We start from the raw sequence: 26224 nt of genomic DNA, 5'->3' as shown, positions 1-26224 counted from the left end.
ATGGCAGGTAGACAGAAAAAGAACCAAGTAAGGTCTATTTTATATAAGCACATAAATTTTGAAATAAAATATTAAAATAAACATTTTTGCAACATACTGAAGGTTGACTAGTTTTGTTTGGTAAAAAAATTCTTATCAAAATGCTGCTAGAAAATAACACTTATTTTTTTGTAATTATATTGTTATAGTTACATTTCATTTACACCAACCTCTAAAATTAGATCTCCTCTTTGAAGCTCCTGACGATCATTAAGCAGGGATGACATTTCATTGGACAACTCCATAATTGTAACCATAGAGACAGTCTTGATTGGTGAGCCACTACCACTAGTGACTGGCTTGAAGGCAGAGTTTGGCCCACCCAGTTTTGCGTAGCTGCCTTTTGGGCTCTGAAGAACAGGATTTTCTCTTGCGTGTAACCATGGCGATGCAAGCGCAACCTCACATTCAATCATGCGTATATTTTCACTAACCACAAATCCAGGCGGAATTTCCACTCGTACAGCGTATAGGTTGTAGTTTTGCAATAGTTGAAACAAGCTAGGCTTTCCGAGCAGCTTAAGACTGCTTTCTGATTTTGAAAGTCCTTGAAATTTAAAGCTAACTGGTAAGGTATTATTGGCAACCTTACTTTCAAGTTTTAACGTCTCTATTGGCACTATTGTCTTATCGCCACCTATTAAATCCTTTAGTGAACCAGTAAACTTTGGCTGAGATTTCGTAAGGTTTCCAGTGTTTAAATTAGAACCTGCACCAATTAAATTAAGACCTTGTGACATTGAAACTGATCGCCCCTTAGGCTTAACCAAGGCCTCATGTTCGAGTACTTTACCCATATCTTGTACCGACATTTCCGATAAATGGTGAGAAAGTCTTGGATGTTCGTTGGAACTTTGCTTTTTCTTAATCCCGGACTGAACAATGTCAAGTTCTGTAACTTCATCCTGAGCATGTTTTTCATTCTTATTGTTATTCGAGTCACGCGAATCTCTTCCCTTAACACAGTTTGGCTTAGATGTGACATTTTGGCTTAAGTTGAGCATTTCTGAGTCCTGCTCATTTACACTTAACTTGAAACTGTCACCCACAAAAGCACCAGGATGGTTTTCCAACCAAGATTGTGTATGCGCATGTGAGTCTTTCACTTTCTGAGACTGATTACCCCCCTTGTTTATAACAAAGTTATCAACCTTGTCCACAGGTTGGTGATTACTCCCCTTGGCATTGTCATTTTTCTGGGAATGTCTTTTAAATATGTTATGTGCAGACTGCTGCAATGTCCTTGCATAATTTGTTGATGAGAGTGTATCATGATCAGGATCTGTCGTCAGATAACCAGAATCAGTAGTGCTCTGCGAAGTGAGAGTTGTCTGTCCTGATTCGCTCCATCGCCCTCCGCCAGCAACAACAATACTCTGATCGTGTGCTCCAAATGACCCAGATTTACGAATCACATTCATGCTTGGATGACCCTTATAACCATCTTGGGGTAAATAACATGTCTGCTGTTTGCCATAAGCGGTGGCATCGCCACTAGGTCCATGAGTTGGCATATGATTTGGATAAGCCCACAAATTATCTGATTTACTTCCGATGTACAAATCCACCTCACGATCGGACGGCGTAGCACTTACTCCACCTTGGCGTAAATCAGCGGATTCACCCCGATTTGATGCAGAGTTACTGGAACTTGGGCTAGTGTTACTACTCTGGCTACTTACACTCATTCGACTTTTCAGCGTGTCAGAAACCCGTCTCTTTTTCTCAGACACATTCCCAGGTGTCTGTGGCAAGCACCTGCGAGGTTTTAGTGGGGTTTGCTCTCTGTGCTTCAACGAGGTCACTTGCGGCTGCGGTTCCATCGTGCTCATTGGCAAGTGTTGTAATGACCCGTAATGCATGGGTTTACCATTTGTGGTACCATATCCTGAATTTGGCCTATTATTATTTGGTTGTGACTTACTCAAATCATGGTCTCTCTGTATAGAAACCTCCATGTCATCGATAGCAGTTCCTTTGGGCAGCAGATTTCCGTGACCGCTCTTTTGAATTTCACGATACTTCCTAATGTGTTTCATCATTTGAGATCCCGTAAATTCACCAACACTCGATTGTCCTTGACCTTCAGTTGACATTGAATTTTCAGGTTTTCTTTGACCAACCAATGAAAATGTTTTTCCTTCACTCAAATCAATGAGAGATTTGGCTTTCATAACTTTTTGTCTCTCTCCATTATAACCTTGAGGAATATGCATATCACCTAATGATTTGCGCTGTTTATACGGTTCTTTATTATTTCTACCAACCTCACATAAATTCTCCACTGACCTGCCAACCTGAACTTGATATTTTGGCATATTGTCTCCATGGTTACCATCAGGTTTAATTTTATTAATTTTGGCATAAATGTCTTCAGGCTTATTGCAATTACCTGATGTGTCACTTTTATTTCTTTGCACTGGCCTGTTTGTCTGCTTTTCTCGCAAGTCCCTAGATCCTGCCCAAGTATTTCCACGGTCATTGAGTACACTATTATTGCCCTGTTGTGGCATGGGCACATTACTGCCCTGTTGGGGCATGGGAACATTATTGCCCTGTTGAGGCATGGGTACATTCTTGCCCTGTTGGGGCATGGGAACATTATTGCCCTGTTGTGGCATGTGCACATTACTTCCCTGTTGGGGCATGGGAACATTATTGCCCTGTTGGGGCATGGGAACATTATTGCCCTGTTGTGGCATGTGCACATTACTTCCCTGTTGGGGCATGGGTACATTATTGCCCTGTTGAGGCCTCATCCCATTTTTACTGGCCTGTTGGGGTATAGAATTCATCTGGCTAACATTTGGCACATTCGACATATTGCTATTACTTCCAATCACTTTCTCACCATATCTTCGATCACTTTTGTCACCTTTTCTCGACGATTTTGGAGAGCTAGTCACATGGTGTCCATTTCTGGCACTTACACTTAAGTCATGCTTAAATCCGTCATTGTAAACATCATTTGACTTTGACGATTTTCGATTGTTTCCATTTGTATGTTCATCACCCTTTCTCCCATGGGCATTAGTATCAACTCTCCCATGACTTGGCACGGCCCCTTGAAGGTAAGAAGCACTATTTGGGGTCCCATGTGGGTGCTCCCTATTGTTATGTTGTAAGTTACCTCTATGCGAGGTTTGCTTGTCTCTCTGTGAAGGGAAATTTTCAGCACTGACATTGTTAGTAAGATGTGTATTTCCACTAGGACTAGATTGGCTTCTTGTGTAGGCATGAACATTACCATGTGTAACACTAGTGTCATGACGAGGGTCACTTTTACCCGAAGGGGGCCCTGAATTTAATCTTTGATGACTATGATTGTGGCTGCTATCATTTAAATTATCTCGCGAACCATGGTCATCGCCTTTATTCCTTCTATCTGGCACAGGTGGGGGATGACCCCTAGGCTTGTGACCTTGACCCTGAAAGCCAAAACTGTCATCCTGGCTTGCATGACCTTGACCTTGAAACTTTTGACCTTCCTTTTTACTCTTGCCTTGATGACTAGCTGAGCCACCCATCTTATGATTATTGTTTATTTCACTTTCCCGTCGTAAATCCTGAGTACTAAATGACTTCTGTCTCGATGCAGGTTTCAGTCGCTCCTGCGATATCTTATCCTCAACAGGACAAGATGTGTATAAATTCTGCTGCCCATTGTGCGTCGACTTGTGTTTTACAACATTTGTACCATCTTCATGCTCTATAACTGAATCAAGCTCCTGATTGGTTGAGAGAGAATAGTTTCCTGGATTCTCATTGATGGCATCACGTGATGATCTGAAGTCGTAAGTTCTCCTTTTGAACTGAAATAAAGAAAACAGCTTTGAAAATCTACATCATCAACATTAATCAATTGTAAAATTTGAGAAAATAATAAATGTACAATGTTGTTAAGAGAACATAATTTTATGCTTTAAATATAATATATACCATATTAGTCCAAATAGATGGATCACGTGCCATAGACATTTCTTTTTACCTAATTTTCTTGCAGAAATGGTATTGTGTAACCTACCAAATTACACTAGGGTAACAGGTTATATAAAATGTAAATAACATCATCAGGTGTGTTATAAACAAAATGGCATCTGGTAGATCAGTTGACAGTGAAATCACCAACATTTTTAACAAATTTACAGTAATTTTAAAAATTAATCCACAGAACATATATGTAAGCAGAATACTTTCATATTTTATATAAATCAGTAAAGCAAATGTTTTGAAAAGAGAATACAAAACTGTAGAAAAAAGATAAAGAATTTATATGGACAAACAACAATTATTACATAACTAAAAGATAAAATGATGTTGCTCAACTCTCATATATATCAACAGCAAATATGAAATCAAAGTCAAGCCTGTAATGGCTTTAACGAGGATCTACTTTACAAATGATTTAAGTGAATAAGCGAGGTAAGGAGTGCAGTGCTATACCAGGGGGTTGGGAATGCCACTGGGTTCGCTGGGGCGTGTCTGGGTATCGGGACCAGCAAGGTTCGAACAGGATGCAGCCTTCAGCATCTGAGTGGGAAATTATAATACAATGTTAGCATCAATTGGAGGAAACATTATACCATTAGTAAAATGGAATTTTTCACAATGTGTACTACCATAATTTACATAATAATAAGCGTTATTAATAAAATCTTACAAACGTTAATCAGGAAGTAGATTAAAAAATAAATATATTCCTTTTTTGACTTTAAAATCACATTGTTCATGTTTTGACAAATAGTCATTGTTTCCATGGGATATTGAAGAATATATCATATAATACTGCATGAATGCAAGAAGATATATTCTTATAAGTAAAACAAGAACTGTGATCTTATTTATATTTTGTATCACCATTCATCGGCACATTTTAATTTTTTCAAATTTATTACATATAAAAAAAATCTCCACTAATCAAGACTTCTACAAAACTATTCTAAAACTGATCTATGTCAGAGGTCACATACATAAAAGTTTAGGGGCATATGCAGATCCAGGGTTTGATATGAGTGGGGAGTGGGGCAATAATTCCTTATAAAATGATTCATTATGGTATACTCTTTGATTAAGTTTTCTTCCAGAGTGTCAAGTTTGCGGGCTGCACGCCCCCTGGATCTTCAAGTATAATTCAAGCAATATATATAAATATATATTTGGATATTTGGTGTCCCTATATATATAAATGTACAGGCTGCATGCATAGTTTTGAAGCAGATTTATACTATACTTATAAATATATGGAAAGAAAGAGGATATGAGATAGAAGGGCTACCGAATTTTACTGTAGATAATATGCTATGATAGATCATACGCTGAATAAATATAGTGAAAAAGAGTGGGTAAAAACTAATAATACTATGATTAAAACAAAGGATAAAAACTGAAATGGAAACAATTTATTGCATTACATTAAGTCTATTTATATGATCCATTGTAAGAATGCATGCAATACTTTGAATCATATTCTGGGGAGAATAACTGAGAAGAATCCATTGTAAACTTTGGTATGTATGAAAAGATAGAAGAAATGAGAATGGGCAAGTAATACATCTGCTACATCAAATTTCTTCGCAAACACAAAATTTCCTTTTCAAATTTACAGAGGCAAGAAGTGGCAATGAAAAAAAACTGCAATTAATTTCAATCAGAAAACTATATAATGCGCCCCATAAAAGCAGGCTTACACATTGAAACAAGGGCACTGTTGAGTGAACCCCAATGCTCATCTGTTTTTCAGTTAAGGAAGAGGAATAACTCAACAATTATTTAAGCCAAAGGTATTTGCTATGTATGTGCCATCTGTCTCTGGCAACATGTGTACCAAGTTTGATTTATATGTTGTGTATCTAACAGTCATTGAATTATGGCCGAGGTTTAATTTTCGCCCACCAAAGACAAAAACACCAACCAAAAACACCAACGGCATCACCAAAGCTATGACAATAGCTCATTTTTCTTTGAAAAACAGATGGGCTAAAACTACCCTTCAGGTTATCTCTTTTATATTCCCAGAATCATATTCTTAGAAATTATCAGATAATTATAGTGTAGCAGATGCATTCTGAAGATAAATATTGTAATGTTATTTATACCTTTCGAGAAAATAGGTTCTGTAAGGGTATGTTTTATTTTCAGAAAAGTATCATTTTGAAAAACAAAACATGCAATGCAATATCATTCAATAACAAATCAAAGAAATAATTGTGAGATGCATGATAAATGATAAATGTTAATAAATAAAGGTTAACATGCCATGCTATCATTAATTACTTATAATCTTCAATACCACAAGTTGCTGGACAAAAGTAAAGTAATTATATATGAGAATGTAACTACGGTATAAGATTCTACGAAAGTTAGACTTTAAATTCCATTACCCCTTTTAAAAACTTACTACAAACGATTTTTGAAATAAAAGATTAAAACCCCATAGACAAACATGCACATGCATGAACTATTAGTATAAAGTAACCTTAAGAGGTTACAACATACCTGTTTTGAAGAGGACTTTGGTTTTTTTATCAGCAGCAGACATTTGTCTTCTGCGGTTGTCTGCTCGTAACAGGAGAGCACATTGTCCGTCTCTTTCAGGAAAGTGTGAACTGAAAAACAACACTCATCATAATGTCCCTTTGTTTTTGCTTATAATGATCTTATTACAATCACGATCATCCGTATAAAGGTAAATTTCTCAAATTGCCTTGTGAACTGGAAGAATATATTGTTGAAGACTTTTTTGCATTTGGCTTTCTCTTATCAGAACATGTCATTTTTTTCATTTAAAAATAATCACAATGCACCTTATGCAATTGATAAAGGTGAATAACAAAGAATGCAGTCGAGATCCGTTGGCTCGATATCCTTTGGCTCGATTTCCTGGTAGGCTCGAACTTTTAAAGTAAAGGACTGTTGTTTTTTTTAAATCTATGTCAGCATTCCCACTGGCTCGATATTTGCGAAGCTCGAAGTAATTGGCCAAACCCTTGGATATCGAGCCAACAAAGGGTTTCGACTGTAATTAAATCTAGGGCCTTGATTCCTGTGTGCATATTGCCACTGATAACATCTGTACTAAGTTCCATGTTAATATCTTGATGATAATTTAAATTAAGGCCAAGGTTAATGTCTTTTGCACAAAAATCCAACAACAACACAGGACAAGAATTTTTTTTTTTTTAAGTTCATCACAAGACGTTCCTTGTTTGGAGTGTAATACAACCATTATATATTTTCTTTTATTACATGTGTATAATTTAACTTGGTTTGACATCATTTCATCCTACTCATTAGATGTCAAACTTTTAACCAAAAGTATTCAATTCTAGCGACAAATTTGTAATGTGGTAAAAAAAGATTTATATCAATTCATCGTCATTTAATACAAAATTGTGTGAAACTCATTCCGAAAATTCATTAAGCAAAATTGTGTTAAAGCTTATTAAGCTTGCCAAAGGCTCAATTTACGACTCGTATAACATTTCCTAAATTTGTTTCACCATTTTTTGTATAAAATGGCCACAGATGTAAGATTTTATATATATATCACTTCAATTTCCTAACTACAAATTCACTCACTGTGACCAAAGCTTGAACCAATCGCTAGAGCATATTTTGATGAGGGTTTTTTCTTCACATCGTCTGAACCCTGGCCGAGCGATACCACTGTCTTTGTGACCTTTTTTGCGCGATCTTCTTCAGTAACGTATACCGCTCCACATTTCACCTGAAATACACAAACAATGCCATTTTTTTAATATGTACAATAAAAATGTAGTTTCTTTGTCCCTGCCAAGGTTTTCCAATATTACATTCAATAACTATATTTGACATTTGATACCCTCATATGCCTATTTTACTACTAAGAAAAGTCTGATTTGCCATGCTGCTGTGATGTTATATCACCAATGCATTATAGGTTGTTGGTGTCGCTGCAGTTGCTGCTGCTGTTGTTGTTGTTCTTGTAGTTCTTCTTTTAACACTATTATATTATGCTTGCTTGTGAACAACCAGATCATGCTCAGCTGTGTTAAAAAAAGATTCGCCTGAAGTTAAAATGCTGGACGAAAAATTGAGACTTCATGTCAACTATGGTTACAAATTAGGTCGGTAGCAAGGGAGGATCCAGGATTGGAGCTTAGCATAAGCCAGGGGCGTAAGATATGACTTGCGCTCTCCCTCAGAACTGAAATTTATTTGATTTAGAATGATGATAGGAGGGGGGGAGGAAATGAAATGCAAACTTGGACGATTTTAGGGGGCGCTATGTGTGCCCCTGTCTGGATCTGCTAGTGGGTAGGTACATAACAGCATTAAAATATAGAAGGTTTTGGTACCTTCTGGCAATAACCCCAATGATATCATACCTGTTATCAGTGTTTATCAATTGTTTTTATGGTTTTAAGCAAAGTGTTTAATGAAAAGATATTGTTTATCAGGAAGTATTAATTTCTAAATTTGGCGACACTACATACATTGTACATAGAGTTGTCACAGCTTAATCCAAAACACAGAATTTGGTTTCAGGGGTTCTAACAGCTGATAATTGTCAATCCTGAAAGCTAGCCAGTGGGGTGGGGCTGTTGGAGTGTAACGGATTCATGCCTAAAGCACTGGGTAAAGTTTTGAAACTGTTTCCAAAGTCATTATATTCATTTAAAGGTTCTTCCCACTAGCAAAGCTAAGAAGGGGGTGGGGGGGGGGGGGGGGGGTACACTCGGCACCCCCACCCTTAAATTGTCCCAGTTAAATTAAATACGCCCAAAACGCACCATTTCAGGAGCTCCAAACCTCCCTGCCAACACTTTAAACCATAGAATTTTTAGTTCTCAGGGAGGGTAGCAAGTCAAAAGGTTATACCCCTAATTTATGCCCCCTCTTATGTCAAATCCTCGAACCGCCCCTACTTACTACTATTCTTCATGCAAAAGTTCGGACAAAAAACAATCTTTACAATTGTACAATACTCTGAAGGTTAAAGCTCTGGTTTCAGGTTTAATCCTCAACTAAAGAACCTCTTAATATGTTTATTTCATAATACTTTCAAGGTCCATTTCTAAAACAATTTGGACATTGTCATTACATCAAACGCAACAGCAAGCCTGTTTGAAATGTTGAGTGTTAAAAGTATCTGTTTTAATCTTGGCAGTACAACATCACTTTTTCATCAGTGATTTATTGCAATGTGAATGTTCTTTGTTTAACTGATTGATTGAAGCAGGTTGAGATGTTGCCATAAGCTTACAGGACTGCAGGTATAATAAAATAGTCCATTATATAATTCAGCTGCTAGAAATGGCAACATGAGTTGTGTTTTTTTAATACAAAATGTGCCAGTATTCATAAAACTTCTTAAGTCATTTCATAACTTAAGTCAATTTTCTAGACTTTTCATAGGTAAATTAAAAGAAAAGTATAAGTTTATTTTTATAAAAGTATAGATTTTTTTTATAAAAGTATTGCAAATGAAGTATTTCAGATATTATGGAGTTATTATATCATATGCTTAGAGAGAAACTTAAGTTAGGAAAATGAATAAAGTTAGGAAATGCCTTCAGATGTTTTATGAATACCACACCTGAGACAATTAGGGTGAGTTGCTAAAGTGGTTAACTGTCACTAAGTGTTGCTCTACAACAAAATCTATGCATTAATGGTAAATTATCTGAGAGTGCAATGTAACCCTGTCTTATATATCTTTATTCAAGTTTTTGTTGATGTATGGATGGCTCTCACCATTGCTATGAGATAATCTCTCCTATATATGCATATTATAACTGGCCCCATGTGTACATCTTAAGAGTCCAAGAGAATGTCGCCTGGTGGGGTGCTCGCCCACAGAAGTTTTGATTGAAAGGTGGAAATCTGTACCACTAAGGTCACTCTCATCCATTTTATTTAGAACTTTAGGTAGATATTTACTATAATACCAAATTCATGATTTAAACGTTAAAATAGGTTTTTGACTGTCAATGCCCAACCATTATTCTTTGATGGTTCACACATATTTCGACAGAGTAATTGAATTTGCTACAGCTATTGTGATTGTTAACAGGTGTATAGTGAATAGCAAATTTCGTGAGAATAATATCTGTAACAATATTCATCTCTCTCGCCAAGATTGAAGGTTTCGATGCCCAGACTTTGGCACTGGAAGGTTGACAGTATTGAAAATACCTTGTCTTTTTTCATACAAAACCCCCCAGATAATGTCAGCTTATACTAAGCCTGCTACAAGTGAATTGCACCATGATGCATGTAGTGCACATTTTTTGCACAGCTTTGCTGGACGGAAATGGTCCTTTTTTTTCACAAATCCTTACATGAAAATCTGTAATATCCGGGAAATCCGTAATTGAATCCAGTAAAATCCGATAGCAACTTTAAATCTGCCTAAGTAATCCTTTTCGATGCAGGACTATAAAACTTTATGGCATCCTTTTGCCATTAGTTTTATATAACCCGAAACAAATTGATTTCTAAATATGTGCCTAAATGATGGCCAACATTCCCTTACAATAATTTTATAGCCCTAAACCTCCCTCAATTCCCAGTGTAAAACACTTAGTAAAATGCAATAAAATATACCTTAAAAGGAAAAAAAAATAACAAGTAGAAGGCAGGTCGACATTGTATGATCTAAATGCAACTACTATAAAAATGTTGCCGACTTTTGATAAATCAACATGTCATTTATCTAGCAACATCTGGCCGTGCATTTTGTTATATCATGGTTAATTAAACTGTAGTGATAATGCCAACAATTGGTAACATTCTTTCTTGTTGTTTATAAATATATATAAAAAAATATACTTACTATATCACCTTTTAACTTCAGTCTTGTCATATTGTTTTTATAATTCAATAATTCCACACTTTCTGTCAACAAAAAATCATATTTTTCAAGGACTCTATTTGGAAAGCCTAAAATAAAGCAAATACAACAAGAATTTTGTTGTAAATGAAACAAACCGCAGAACGAGTTTGAATAACAGGTTTACTAAAATTATCCTAATTATTTACTTATATGATTAAGGTTGTGCGTAGTTTGGACATTGGCCATATTAAGGTGTGTATAATGGCTGTTACTTTATTATGGCCGAAAATTGACCACAATATCAGAACTTTTGAAAACAATATAACAGATTTTCATTGAACGGCAGAGGGGAGGGGTGGAGTGTGTGTGTGTGTGTGTGCGTGTGTGTGCGTGTGCGTGGGTTTGCACACACCGCCAACTGAGGACAATCCTTAGAAATAACAGCAACGATTGAGACCATTACCGCCAACTGAGGACGGTCTCATTTGGCATTTTCTTAAGGTAGTCTCAAAGTTCGTTTTATGACTTGAAACGAAAAATAAAATCATAAAAATGGACTGTCTTCAGTTGGAGGTCAGAAGGGTCAAGTGTATGGGAAGTGCGTGACCGTCCGTAAATTTCCATTTTTTGCCTCTTTTTTGGTCACACTCCAGTGGTCTCGATTGGCTGTGTTACGCGCATCATCAAGTGAGTGAAACATCTTTTTTCAATTGTTAGTTAACTTTATAACAATATTTTATCGTAAAATATATGTTTAAAGGTGTTATCTTATCAGTATGATACGGTCATGACCAGACGTTGTTTACTTCGATTGATTTTTGAGAGTGTCATATGTTTTCGCGATGTCTGACCCGGAAACGGAAAATTTCATTAAAATGAAGATACAGTGATGGTTTCTACAATTATGATGTGCCCATTAGCTGTTTATATAAGAAACTATATACTTTTCTTTAAATAGAAATTTATTTCATTTTTTATGCTAATTTAAAGAATTATTATATGTCAACACGACGAGTTTTCGGAGACATTCAGTGTATCCTTGTAAAAATGAACAAAACAAGATTTATGTTGGTCAGCTGTTATGTTTAAACACCAGCTATTCGCCAGTTGTTATTTTTTAATGGTTTAATTTATTAAAGCTTATGTATCTACAAAAGCAGTGCATTAAAGCATTATGCTTAGCATACATCTTAGTCCAAATAATTGTACGTTGATGAATGTTAGCTTCAGTCTTCAGAGACGGTTTTTATTTGGCGACTCTAAGCGTCCATGTCCCACCTGTTGTTTACCTAGCCAAGAATGACAGAGCCCAGCGCTAAGTTTATTGAGCGGAAAGATAAAGGGCACCTGCTAGGTAGTTTAAATTGGTGATGCTTTGTTGACAGACCAATATGAATTAGCAACCCCTGCATTGGAAAAATGTCTTCCGGGCTTGTTAATATTCTGAATTTTATATAGCAGGGCTTGTTAAAAAAATTGATGCCAAGCAAAAGTTTAAGAATTCAGGCTTGTTCATCCAAAAGTCTAATATCGACGACTGGTTTCATGAAACACTTATGCACCAGCCAATTGTAACCACGTCCCCCCCCCGGTCCAAGGGAATAACCGGACTTTGACTTTCAAACCAGCAAACCCCGGGTAAAATCCCCGCCTTGTGGGGACGAACTGATTGTTAAACGCCGGCCAAATGCCCCCGCACCCCAGAGACTCTATATAAGGCCCAATCTCCGCTAAATTTGGCGTTATGACTAAACTATCGCGATCACCCGGCCCTGCGGGGGCACCTGGAAAATAAAAACACAGCCCTTTTCCCCGGCTATCCCCGGTATACCCCGGGGGGCCGAGGTTACAATTGACTGGTGCATTAAGTGTAATAAGAGAAAGGTATTGTCTAAAAATAATTCAAGTGTAACCTTTGTGGTTTAATTTGACAATGCATTGTTGTTAAGCTTTGCATAATTGTAGTCTGTGTTAGTCTGTGTTAGTCAAGTTTCGTTTTATTGCAATTTTATGCTTTTTTGTGCAAAATATATTTGCACTTTCATGGTAAAATATGAATATAAACCTTTATTACCTATTTCAAACATAAAATTCTTCTCGAAATAAAATTTCAATACATTTCAAAAACCCCCTGTTTTTGCACAAACCCGTTTAGACGTTAGGTATTGGAAGAATCCTGTATAACACGTCTATTTTTTTAGACTAGCATACAATCATGCTTGTAGCTAACAACCATGCATGAACTTCATCAAACACGTGATTACAAGAGCCGTCGTACCAACACAAACTAGTACTACTATGAAGTCTCACCATATATATAGAGAAGTCGCCCCGCATATGGATTATATACGGTAGTACATATTATTTCTGTCAAATTTTACAATATTTATTGGCTATCTTTTTTAAAGGTATTTTATTGATTAAGAATTTATGATGGTAAATTAATATAAAGTCTATATGACAAGCTACTTATATGAATCTACCCATACCGCCTATATAATACATATGTGGGGCGACCTGTCCGTATATTGCACGACTCTGCACGACTCGTATTGGTGCGAGTTTGTGTTGGTACGACTTCTGTTAGCAAACTTATAGCCCTCTGAAAAATAAACTACAATATGATTTGAATAGGTTTTCAAGACAACCAAACCCTACCGACAAAGAATCCTGACCCGATTATGTTTTTTTTTATGTCAGGTGACTGTGAATGCAAAATTATTCTATTTTACATGTATAACAGGACATAACTTTGTTGGCAGAAAGTTATAGTTCAGGCCCCAGCATAAGGTGTTAACCAATGATTTTTTAGCTTGACTATTCAAAGAATAAGGAGAGCTATCATAGTCACCCGAGCGTCGGCAGCAGCGTCAGCGTAACCACTTATATTAAAGTTTGTGTACCACCTCAAATATTTTCAAAGACCATTGAGGTAACTTTATCAAGCATTTTGAGAAAATTATGCCCCTTTTTCTTCATAGAATTTACGTTAAAGATTACGTACCACCTCAAATATTTTCAAAGTCCATTGACATCTGGCTTTGAAACTTTGCATGCTTGTTACATGTTTTGTTTACAATTAAAATTACTAGAAAGTTTTTATTTGCCGTCAGTGCAATTGGTAAACTCCAAGGTTGCTCTGTTAAATTGTATTGAATTGTCCCCTGGTTTGAGAAAGCATAAGTGATTGAAGATTTTTGTTGTCTATGATACGCTTGAAATATGGTGTGTTTTTCTTAACTAGGAGTTGCAAAGTGTTATAATATTGGTTGTCAGTGGGTGTGCTATAAAGAACTTCCAGTAAACTTGCCTCAAGTTTTATGAGACAAAACTGGTTGAAGTGCCTAGCTTAAATGAAAGTTTATACCAGAGATATTTAAGAAATAGTTTTATATGTGTTGTTCAAGGGTAATAACTTGTCCTCAATTGGAGGTGTTTGTGCTAGAATTGTCCTCAGTTGGAGGTCATTCACACTGCACTGTATTCAGTAGTTTTTTTTCCATGTTAAATACCATAATGTATAGTCTTGTTCTGTTTTTGATGCTTCTGTCACTTTCAGTGATGTGATGTTTTTGTATTGCAGCTGGTCAGTGCCATGATGTGAATACTGATGATGTGGATGCTGATGATGTGGATGATGATAATGTGGATGCCTCCGGATTGAAATAGGTACTTTAATCTTTCTTATAATATAAGATGAATGGGTGCCTGTTATTGGAGTAAAATTGCAATTATTTTTTGTTCTAGTATAAGCCTAGAGGAATATAGTTTTTTTCTTAACTAGAAGTTGCAGTGTTTTGATATTGGTCTTCAGTGGGGTTTCTATCGAATACTTTCAGTAGAGGTCCCTCCTATCTTATGAGACAGAACTGTTTGAAGTGCCTAGAGTTAAAGGAATTAGATACTATAGACTTTTATGAAATAGTTTTATGTGTTGTCCAAAGGTAATAATTTGTCCTCAATTGGAGGTGTTTGTGCTAGAATTGTCCTCAGTTAGAGGTCATTCACACTGCACTGTATTCAGTAGTTTTTCTTCTATGGTAAATACCATAATGTATAATCTTGCTCTGTTTTTGATGCTTATGTCACTTTTCAGTGATGTGATTTTTTGTATTGCAGCTGGACAGTGCCATGATGTGGATACTGTTGATACTGATAATGTGGATACTGTTCATACTGATGATATAATGCTGATAATGTGGATATTGATGATGTAGATGCCCCGGATGATCAACCAGGGACTAATAGAGGTACGCTTTTTCACTTACCTTTCTCTTATATGTGATGAATGGTTGCCTGATATTTAAGTAAAATTGCAATTTAATTTTGTTCCATTATAAGCCTTGAAATTTAGTTTTTTTCTTAAAGGTCTAACGGTTGCAAAGTGTTAAATATTGGTCGTCAGTGGGTTTGCTATAAAACACTTTAAGTAGAGGTGTCTCCAGTCTTATGAAACGGAACTGACTTTGAAGTTCTTAGCATAAAAGGAATTAAATGCTAGAGATATTTATGAAATAGTTTTATGTGTTGTCCAAAGGTATTAACTTGTCCTCAATTGGAGGTGTTTGTGCTAGAATTGTCCTCAGTTGGAGGTCATTCACACTGCACTGTATTCAGTAGTTTTTCTTCCATGATAAATACCATAACGTATAATCTTGTTCTGTTTTTGATGCTTTTGTCACTTTTCAGTGATGTGATGTTTTTGTATTGCAGCTGGACAGTGCCATGATGTGAATACTGATGATACTGATGATGTGGATACTGATGATGTGGATGATGATGATGTGGATGATGATGATGATGTGGATGCCTCCGTTGATCAACCAGGGACTGAAATAGGTACTTTAATCTTTCTTATAATATAAGATGAATGGGTGCCTGTAATTAAAGTAATATTTCAATTATTTTTTGTTCTAATATAAGCCTAGAGGAATATAGTTATTTTCTTGACTAGAAGTTGCAGTGTTTTGATACTGGTCTTCAGTGGGGTTTCTATCAAATACTTTCAGTAGAGGTCCCTCCTATCTTATGAGACAGAACTGTTTGAAGTGCCTAGAGTTAAAGGAATTAGATACTAGAGACTTTTATGAAATAGTTTTATGTGTTGTCCAAAGGTAATAATTTGTCCTCAATTGGAGGTGTTTGTGCTAGAATTGTCCTCAGTTGGAGGTCATTCACACTGCACTGTATTCAGTAGTTTTTCATCCATTGTAAATACCATAATGTATAGTCTTGTTTTGTGTTTGATGCTTCTGTCACTTTTCAGTGATGTGATGTTTTTGTATTGCAGCTGGACAGTGCCATGATGTGAATACTGATGATACTGATGATGTGGATGCTGATGATGTGGATGCCTCCGTTGATCAACCAGGGACTGAAATAGGTACACTTATTTTCTTATAATATGAGATGAATTTGTGCCTGATATTTGAGCAAAATTGCAAAAAAAAATTGTTTTATGATAAGCCTTGGAATACAGTTTTTAGCTCGATTATTCGAAGAATTAGGAGGGCTATACTACTCACCCCAGCGTCAGCGTCCGGTTAGAAATTGCAATTTAGGGCAAGTTGGGATTTTCACTTAGAAGTCCAATGCATTCATTCAATTGACTTAATACTTAACATAGTTGTTCATGACCATCAAACAATGAGGTTAGATAACTCAATATTATCCTTTTTACAAATTATGACCCCTGATTGACTATTGAACTTCGGTTTAAGATTTAGGACAGGTTGGGATATTTATTAATAACTTCTATACCCTTTGTTCAATTGACTTAATACTTCACACAGTTGTTCAGGACCATCACTCCTTTGAGGTTACATAACTCCATATTATCCTTAATACAAGTTATGGCCCCTGATTGACTTGGGTTAAACTTTTAGGGCAGGTTAAAGTTTTAGGGCAAGTTGGGATTTTCACTTATTAGTCCAATACTCTTCATTCAATTGACTTAATACTTCACACAATTGTTTATGACCGTCACACAATGAGGTTACATAACTCCATATTATCCTTAATACAAGTTATGGCCCCTGATTGACTTAGGTTAAAGTTTTAGGGCAGGTTAAAGTTAAAGGGCAGGTTAAAGTTGTAGGGCAAGTTGGGATTTTAATAAGAAAACATCTATACCCTTCATTCAATGCCCTTAATACTTTGCATAATTATTGACGACCATCTTAGAACAAGGAACATAACTCCATTTTAACCCTTAATACAAATTATGGGAATGATTTTTTTTAATTTTTTTTTTATATTCTTTGAAAGGCACATTTTTATATATATTCTTAACCACATTTTCATAAAGGGAAAACCAGTTATTTGAATGTCGACTTGCGTCATTGTTCGGGCGGCTGGTGGGAGGCAGCGTCAAAGTCACCTTATGAATGGAATAATTTTAGCTAGGTTTGAAATAAATAGACCAAACTTGGTATATAGGAAGAGTTTATAGAGACCTTTTCTGAGATTGTGTTTTGGGCCCTTAGAGTCATGGTCTAGGTCAATGTCACTGTTGCTAAAAATAGAAATATGCTTATACTGAATAACTCAAGTAAAGGTTGACATAGTGTGACCAAACTTGGTATATAGGACAAGTTTATGCAGAGCTTTCATGGATTGACTTCGCCCCCCTAGGGTCAATGTCACTGTTACTAAAAATAGATTACTGTGTAACCGAACCTCAACAAGTGGTAGTAAGCCGCACGGGCGGTTACAAGAACCCTCAGGTTCGACACAGGGCAAAGGCAGGGAGGTTGGGTGTGAAGAACAACTGAGATGTTTGCATTTTTTTATACAATCTATTCAAGAATTCAAGTTCATTAATTAAATTCAAATGGAAGTAACACTGTAAAAACCAAACTAACTATGAAACTAATAAATGCCTTAGATATACCTAGCTGCTCAGGCAAGCCATAATGCAACTTTAGGCTGTAAGTTTGAAACAATTCTGTCGAGTGTCAAAAATTGACAAACACAGTATAAAAAAATAAACTCCAAGTAATTTATTTCTAACTGTCAAAAATCAGAGAAATTTAACATCTCAGGTACAATAATCAAGTTTTTAAATTGGAAAACCTATATGAAAAAATGTGAGTGGCCCACAGGGAATCCACGCCTTACCTTACAGAGCCCAGGAAAGTAAAAATGGTGAAGGTACCGTCAGAGGACAGATAACTTACTGAAACTTATTCAGTCAGTCTTTAAGCAGTAAGAAAAACCAATCCAAATAAAAGTAATGAACTTCTGTAGCACAGGAAAATGTAGTAACAGTTATGGTTGACATACTTTGACCAAACTTAATATGTAGGAAGAGTTTATAGAGGACTTCTATTGGATTGTGTTTGGGGCCAATCGAATCAAGGTCACTGCTACTAAAAATAAAAATATGCTTAGTACTGAATATCTCAAGTAAGGGTTGACATAGTGTGACCAAACTTGGTATATAGGACAAGTTTATGCAGAGCTTTGATGGATTGCCTTTCGGCCCCCTTGGGTCAAAGTCACTGTTTCTAAAAATAGATTACTGTTTCAGTTATGGTTGACATACTTTGACCAAACTTAATATGTAGGAAGAGTTTATGGAGGACTTCCATTGGATTGTGTTTGGGGCCCATGGAATCAAGGTCACTGCTACTAAAAATAAAAATATGCTTAGTACTGAATATCTCAAGTAAGGGTTGACATAGTGTGACCAAACTTGGAATATAGGACAATATGCAGAGCTTTGATGGATTGCCTTTCGGCCCTCTTGGGTCAAAGGCACTGTTACTAAAAATAGATTACTGTTTCAGTTATGTTTGACATACTGTTACCAAACCTAATATGTAGGAAGAGTTTATGGAGGACTTCCATGGGATTGTGTTTGGGGCCCATGGCATCAAGGTCACTGCTACTAAAGATAGAAGAAAGCAGTTGAAACTGAATCTCTTCTGCCAATCATTAAAAACCTGGTTTTGTCACATCCCGCTTCTTGTTCACTTTTTTAATTTGATTGTTTTATTGTGTTTGATAGGCACATATAACATTGTTATTGTTTTCACTTCTAAGTCAAAGCGGTGTAGTCAAGCGCGCTGTCTTATAACAGCTCTTGTTTCTTAACTAGAAGTTGCAGAAGTTTTTTTTATATTGGTTGTCAGTGGGTTTTCTTTAAAATACTTTCTTTAAACGTGCCTCTTAAAGACTAAATTGTTTGAAGTGCCTAGAGTAGGATGATATTTGAAACAAGAGATATTTATGAAATAGTTTTATGTATTGTCCAAGGGTAATTACTTGTCCTCAATTGGAGGTGTTTGTGCTAGAATTGTCCTCAGTTGGAGGTCATTCACACTGCACTGTATTCAGTAGTTTTTCTTCTATGGTAAATACCATAATGTATAATCTTGTTCTGTTTTTGATGCTTTTGTCACTTTTCAGTGATGTGATGTTTTTGTATTGCAGCTGGACAGTGCCATGATGTGAATACTGATGATGCTGATGATGTGGATGTTGATAATGTTGATGCCTCCGTTGATCAACTAGGGACTGAAATAGGTACACTTATCGTTTTTATAATATAAGATAAACGGGTGCCTGATATTTGATGTTTTCATGTATAGATTTGCCCTTGTTGTAAAAGAATTAGCTTTGGAATGTAGTTTTCATAATGGGTTCAAAGTGATTGGAATGAAGTGTCTTCATTTGGACATCAATGGGTGTTCGACCAAATTCATTGTCTTTTGAGGTGATGACTACATGTAGAAATTTGCTTAACAAATAAGAAATATTAAAATATATTAAAATCAGTTTGACATCATTCAAGTCTTAGGTTGAAGGTCATTTCACAATCTTGGTTGTACATCATTGTATGTAAATAACATTATCATTAACCGAAATGTTTAATATATGTACCTGCATGTGCTTACAATCAGTAAAGCTGAATACTTTTTTTCAGTATTATGCTTACCACAGAACATAATCAAAATACCAGAGGTTCAAAAGACAAAATACTATGTCATTTTGTTGCAACATGTCTCTTTTAGCCTAGTTGTGTAGAGATAGTTGTGTGTGTGTGTGTTTGAGATAAATTATCTCCTGTATTAAAAACACTACACATTCAATATTTCATAACCAGTACTGCATTTTAAATAATAGGCATCAAGGAAATTTGAAATACCTGAGATCTCAATACAGGCATGGTGTCTAATAAAAGTAACTGGCCTCCATTGGAGGTGATATTTTTAGAAGTCCTCAGAAAGAGGTTTTGTTAATGTCCATCAATTTCATTCAAATAATACTCGTCGAGAGACACCTGTTTCATTATTATAAATAGCATTAATTGTTAGTGTTAAGAAACATAGCAGACCTATTTGCGTATATAATATATATATTTTTGTCTCCATAGGTCAACTCGAAGCAGTCGTAAATGCTGGGATTGGCACAAACCATGTAAGAATCATATTGAAATTTGTAGCAATTAGAAATTTCTATTCTTAAAGCAAATTTGATTTAAAAAGTGTTGTTTCTGTAAAGGAGTAAGTGCACTTTTGTGATCAGGCTTTTCTGTTGTCTTTCTTAGTATACATTTAATTTTGTGTAACAACCATACTTGTTATCTTAAAAAAAACCTATTCAGTGTTTAAATTACCAGAATGTGTGTCATGTTTCTGATCAGTGTAAAAAGTTACAGTAAAAATATCTAATTGTATTTAACAGAAAGGCCTTGAATTGAATTTCTACATATCAAATAAAATCCTGAAGTCAAACATATTTAACATGGACAACAATGTATATTATATAGCACTGTAAGACATGTTGCTCAGGTCAGTGCTACAGAAAAATGAGTTTGCTTACTGTGCCCATTTTATTGTACAAATTCAGAAATCAAATAATATAAAGGTTATCAGTGAAAACACATCATCTTGAATACAGGTCATATTTATATATTGACTTGCAGAGGCACTGTTGCTAATTCCTAGACAACTTCAATTGATAAAACATGTTTTAATGTAGGATTATATGTTTTATGGTTATTTGTCCTATAGAGGACTATCAAGAAAACACTTTCATATTTTAGTGCTCAAAATAGATGAAAATATAGTGATTTTTTTGTCTATAAAATAGCCTTATTTCTGTGTTTTAGGAAAAACGAACAGCCACAGTCAGAACACCTTGGAGCTAGGCTGAAGAAGACGTGGTAGAAAATGGCCTTAAAAAGTGTTTTAAGCTTAATACTCTTACCAAAAATAATTTAGAATGTCTTGAACTTATAAAGAAGTATCCAATTCTTGCCAGGCGATCAAGGACTATGGTGAAAGGGTACATTAGAAAAATGCAACTGGCCTTGCAATAGGCTCATCAAAAAGCAAACAATTAAACAAATAGATACTTTAAATTATAGAATAGACTAGATTGCATTTTGATTTAAGCTTTATATCTGAATACCATCAGTGATTGACATGTTCTTTGGATATTGTTCTATTATTATTTATTTTTAACAATTAAAATTTTGAAATTGAATATGGTAATAACTTGTCCTCAATTGGAGGTGATTTTGCTAGAATTGTCCATGATGTTTGTGGTCATTTACACTGCAGTGTATTCAATTGTTTTTTTTGTTCCATGGTAAATAATGGTGTGTGGTATTGTTTTGTATTGAATGCTTCTGTCATTTCTCAGTGATGTGATGTTTTTTGTGTTGTTGGATAAATTGATGAAATGCAAATGAAATATCATCATGTATGAACATGTCAAACAAAAATGTATTAACTTTCTTCTGTTTGCTATCAAAACGTTAAGTATTTGTTTGGCTGAATTGTATCTAGAGTCAATGAATGAAGATTTTTTTATTACTGAAAATTGATATGCATTATTTTTTGTAAAAGAAAAATTTTCAGAAAAAAAGTATCTTGGTATTGTGATATGCCTTGGCACCTGTCAGGGCTGTGGGCATCATGCAGTCTTTTACCTAGGACAGTAACTAAATCTTTTCATATTTAAATAAAACTTGGTTAGGATGTTGCCAGGGACAATATGCATGTGTACATCAAGGAGCATAACTCTGGCTTTAGTTTGTATTGAGTTATGCCTCATTTTCGAAGGAGAAAAAAACAGACGAGCGCTGGGGTTTTCTTCATGGCGCTCTTGTTGACCTTGGCGAGATCAAGGTTCAATGTTGAAATAAGATATGCCTTGTAAGTTATTTTAACTAACAGGGGAAAGTCTGACAATCAAGTTTAGACTTTAATAGCTTTAATAGTGATTGATGTGTAAAGTTGACTTTCAACATATTTTATCATATAAATAGAAGTATGAATTCTGCTCTTTGGAGCTAAAAATTATCTACTTTCCGGCTATTGATAATTATGTACTTATTTCACATATCCGAGCATGTTATGTATCCATTTGTCTACATTATACTGATTACTTAGTATTGATATATTCGTATTTAATACCTGTCTTGTAATGATCAGCTATATAAATATATCCATCCATCTGAAGTTTCTGTTAATTGACACTTAACTATTACAGTATTACAATCGGACCAATAAAATACTTCTGAAAACTTTACTGACTTGCTGACATTATCCTTGATGTATATGCAAACAGATATCTGTGTCACATCCTTAAAGTGCAAAGGAGTCATTTTAGTTCCACAAGATGATGCGTTGTTCGCATTACATTATAGTATTAGTCCCATGTAACACACTGGGTGATTCAGTTTTTTCAACGCAGTCGTTATCACACGCTGAATAGCCATTGAAATTAAGGGCAGTTAGTATGACTATCTGTTTTACTTCCATATAAGAGTTACAATATGCAGAGGTGTCATTTTTTTAGAAAAGAAACAGTGAGAAAGATTTTACCAGCTTGACCTATAAACGCACCGACAACATTTCTGTTCTGTAGTACCGTACGAATTCGCTGGATTGATACCCTTCGGCGTCGCTAAATTAGGCATTTTTCATGCATCAAAAATGCAAAAAGTATGGTCTGATCATATATTCAATGAATAGCAACAACAACATAATAAAAGCATTTCACAAATACATTTAAACACCCTTTCCAAGTTCCATCCATTTGAAGGCAGCCAGAGCCTACTCGCCGAAGACAAAAAATATTTCAAGCAGCAAAGAGCCTCAACATTGCTTAACACTGGTGGATTGAATTTCGTTTATGGACCAGAACTAAGATACATGAAGGGCTCCGCATGGTGGAAATTAACTGACGAGTCCGGATGGAAGGGCGTGGTGGGGGGGTTGAGTAGGGGCCGAACAAATCAATCCATGTGTTCTTCTTACGATCATATCTAGGAACAAAAATAGAAATGAAGTTTACAGTTAGGAAGATACCAAGCGGGGTACCTTTCGAAACAAACACATCAGGCGCAAAGGACTTCAAATGACATTTGGTCCGCGGAAGGGTTGGGCTCGTGTCACGCCCGTGTGTCCCCTCCGGTCGATATTTTTTTTCAATTGTAAGCATTGAAAGACTCGATTTCCAGTGAGTTCAGGTTTTGTTTTCATGTTTTTTTTCTCTAAACCTTTTTACGTTTCAAATAGTTGTGAAATCTAAAACTAATATCGTTTGGTAACATTTATTCACTGAGAAAAAATTGCTAATATGATAAAACAGTAATACACATGTTATGGACACGTTTGTAAGCACACATTTAATACTAGTATTTTCTATTTCTGTACCAAATACAAACAGTCACAAATTAATAAATCACACACATTAAATTCATTTTAATCAATTAGAGTAATCATGCCATGGTGACCTGTATATTCAATATCGTGTCAGACATGTATTAATCTATATGCGCGTAGCTTCATTGGAAATACAATTTAAAAAAAAAAATTGGTATCAAATTTTGCGGCCCAATTGCCGTTACTAGCTTGAATATTGGGACCGCGGCCACGGCCCCTGTGGTACCAGCTCCTACGCGCCTGAACAAACTGAGAAAATCTCGAACAAACATTACATGATTTTTCGAATAAGTGTAGAGCACTCGAACAATGGATTTTTGAAAGTAAAAACTGGGTAATTTATCTGCCTATAGTCGAGGCTGATATTTCTTAGCATTAAAGCGTCTGCAACCCTGCTATTATAATGAAGAGAACTGGTTATTAATTTGCATTATTTTAATAATCATACATAATTATATGCATGAATTTACATTACATGCACCCTGACGATGATTTACCAAGATATCGCTCCATTAAATAAAGTAACCCTTTGCCATGACATTGATATACATTGGAGGATTGTACATAGTTTTATTATACATTTATGCTTGGGTTCACCATAAGTAGGACACTGAAGTATTTTAGGCTTTAGATAATGTCAAAAATTCTAATGCTGGAATTTCTGATGTTTTAAAGCACAGAATCTATGGTTTTGGGTCACAAAGGGTATATTTTGGTAATAAAAATAATAACTTAAAAAAGATTTGCCGTCAAACATACCCTTTTTTAAAGATGCACTCTTATACCCATGTAAGATTTACCATAACTAATACGATTGTTTAAAAATACCAAAAAGGATGAATAAATGTCAAAACAATGGTTCTTATGAAGGATACCGAGTTATATTTGAAAGAAAGTTGCAGAAAACACGGTATTCCAACCTGATACGACTATTGTTAATCACAGGAAATCTTTTAGCATTCACCAATCATTTAATATTTTTTGCGTTTTTAACCATTAAATACATGATAACAATCGTGCTATCAGTAAGTTATACTTTCCATATATGTATTATTTAGTAAGTAGTTAAAGATTTATCGCTTAAAATGTATGTTTCTTATACATGGGTATGAGTTGATTTTGAATAAGAGTGTCACTTTAAGGCAGGTGACCGGAGAAAGAGCTTGTTTGCCTACCTAAAACTTATACCTTTTAAGTTATTATTATGGTGTAAATATTTGCAATAAATACACATGTATCGACTTCGTATATAAACACAAATCAATCGCGGTACTCGATAAATATGGTATAAGCCAACCATCACAAATTTCGTGCAACGCAACCTTTTACAGTAATCAATCGGAACACCTCGGCCGTCGTTTTATGGCGGAGATGGTCAGGGTGTTCCGATTGTAAACTAGTGTAAAATGCGGCCCAAGTAAGGCCCTATGATATTTGTATACGGAAAACACGGCCCTTTCGGGGATCCTGTATAATGTTAATTATTTTTTAATTCATTGTTAAATTTCGTTCGAGCATTCCGACTGTAAACTTGTTTGGTAATAGTGTGAATAACTGTATAGGGTAAAACACCGCCCTATTGGGTGATATACGACTCTATAGATATATTGAAAAAAATTCTTTATTCATTGAAGTTCGGCTTATGAAAAAGAAAACAAAATGCATAAGAAATTCCCTACCAATACAGCTATCAAAGTACAGTATTAAAATGCTTTAAAATATGCAAGTTTGAAAAATGACCGTAGATTTCACAGTCTTTGGCGACAAAGTTTTTCAAATGAATATCCCATGGTCCTATTTGTTTTATCTAAATTTATTTTTGAAATTAAGAAAAAGTTAAGGAAATATATTATTCAAAATCGTAGAATGCTGGCGAAGTCAACCATAAAGAAGAATATTTATAAAGTTGTCATGGATCACGGCTATATTTATGCTAGCTATTCTTATGCCTTGGCCTAAAATGATAATGTTTCTATTTGTGTGAATCAATTCCTAATCACCCACTATTTAGGAATCAACTTTATGATTGCCTTTGTGTCGTTCTATTTTCGGCATTAAATTTAATATCTTTTATTTCTTTCCCGCTGTGCACTTTTTTATAATATTGCTTATTATGATGTTAAACGTGTTGGGAAATAGCCCATTTGTTAATACACGTGTATTACAAAAAAACATTTCTTGCCTTGTTCTGGCGATACAAAGGAAAGTGCCGGTGCTTTAAAGAACCAAGCGGTTGCATGCTTCGTACACGGATCTCTTGTCACGGATCACTCTGTTTCTTCAAATGTTCATATAAATTGACTGAGAAGTGCAGTCACTGCTATCTCATCTAACTAAGTTCATTAACCACAACACATGTAGTGATAGCATCATGGCAGTTCAAAGTCATAATGCAGCTAATGATTACGGGCAGAACTTGATTAAATAAAAATAAACATAAGCGAAATCTAGCGAAATTCCATTGAACTGTTTGATTTATATACGTACAACGCCTTATCTGGTAAATTACCTAATTGATTTACTAAGAATAAGTGTCCGCCCAGTGTTATCTTGTATATTGACAGCATAGTCTGACCAAGCGCTTCAAAGACCACGACCTCAACCAGTGATACAGCTCTTCAACGACCAAGTCTGTCTTCACACGACCAGGCGCTGGAACGAACATGACTCAAACCCCGCGAGCCTA

The 26224-nt window shown here is 35.4% G+C and overlaps 1 protein-coding gene and 1 long non-coding RNA gene across 12 annotated transcripts in view; one reads left to right on the top strand and one right to left on the bottom strand.

Moving 5' to 3' along the window:
- LOC128240561 (uncharacterized) overlaps positions 1–26224 on the bottom strand; it is a 64011-nt gene that overhangs the window by 3839 nt on the left and 33948 nt on the right. For 6 of the 8 annotated variants that reach the window (XM_052957242.1, XM_052957240.1, XM_052957244.1 and 3 more), the window contains 5 exons: positions 7618–7765; positions 6535–6644; positions 6135–6152; positions 4483–4569; positions 210–3851 (listed from right to left, as the gene is read on the bottom strand). In XM_052957242.1, coding sequence (XP_052813202.1) covers positions 210–3851; positions 4483–4569; positions 6135–6152; positions 6535–6644; positions 7618–7765 — 4005 coding nt within the window. The remainder of the gene's footprint in view (positions 1–209; positions 3852–4482; positions 4570–6134; positions 6153–6534; positions 6645–7617; positions 7766–26224) is intronic. The other 2 variants (XM_052957246.1, XM_052957245.1) reach the window with 2 other exon arrangements.
- Positions 11403–22399, top strand: LOC128240562 (uncharacterized). Of its 4 annotated transcripts, XR_008262194.1 has the most exons (6): positions 11403–11542; positions 14439–14524; positions 14975–15105; positions 16146–16238; positions 20235–20278; positions 20973–22399. It is a non-coding gene; the product is annotated as an uncharacterized LOC128240562 (long non-coding RNA). The 4 variants fall into 4 exon arrangements; XR_008262193.1 differs by lacking the exons at positions 16146–16238; positions 20235–20278; positions 20973–22399 and adding exons at positions 15569–15694; positions 19292–19345; XR_008262196.1 differs by lacking the exons at positions 11403–11542; positions 16146–16238; positions 20235–20278; positions 20973–22399 and adding exons at positions 12153–12209; positions 15569–15694; positions 19292–19347.

The sequence above is a fragment of the Mya arenaria genome, chromosome 7, assembly GCF_026914265.1.
Source record: "Mya arenaria isolate MELC-2E11 chromosome 7, ASM2691426v1".
In the NCBI taxonomy this organism is placed as follows: Eukaryota; Metazoa; Mollusca; class Bivalvia; order Myida; family Myidae; genus Mya; species Mya arenaria.
This window is presented reverse-complemented; position numbering and strand designations above follow the sequence as displayed.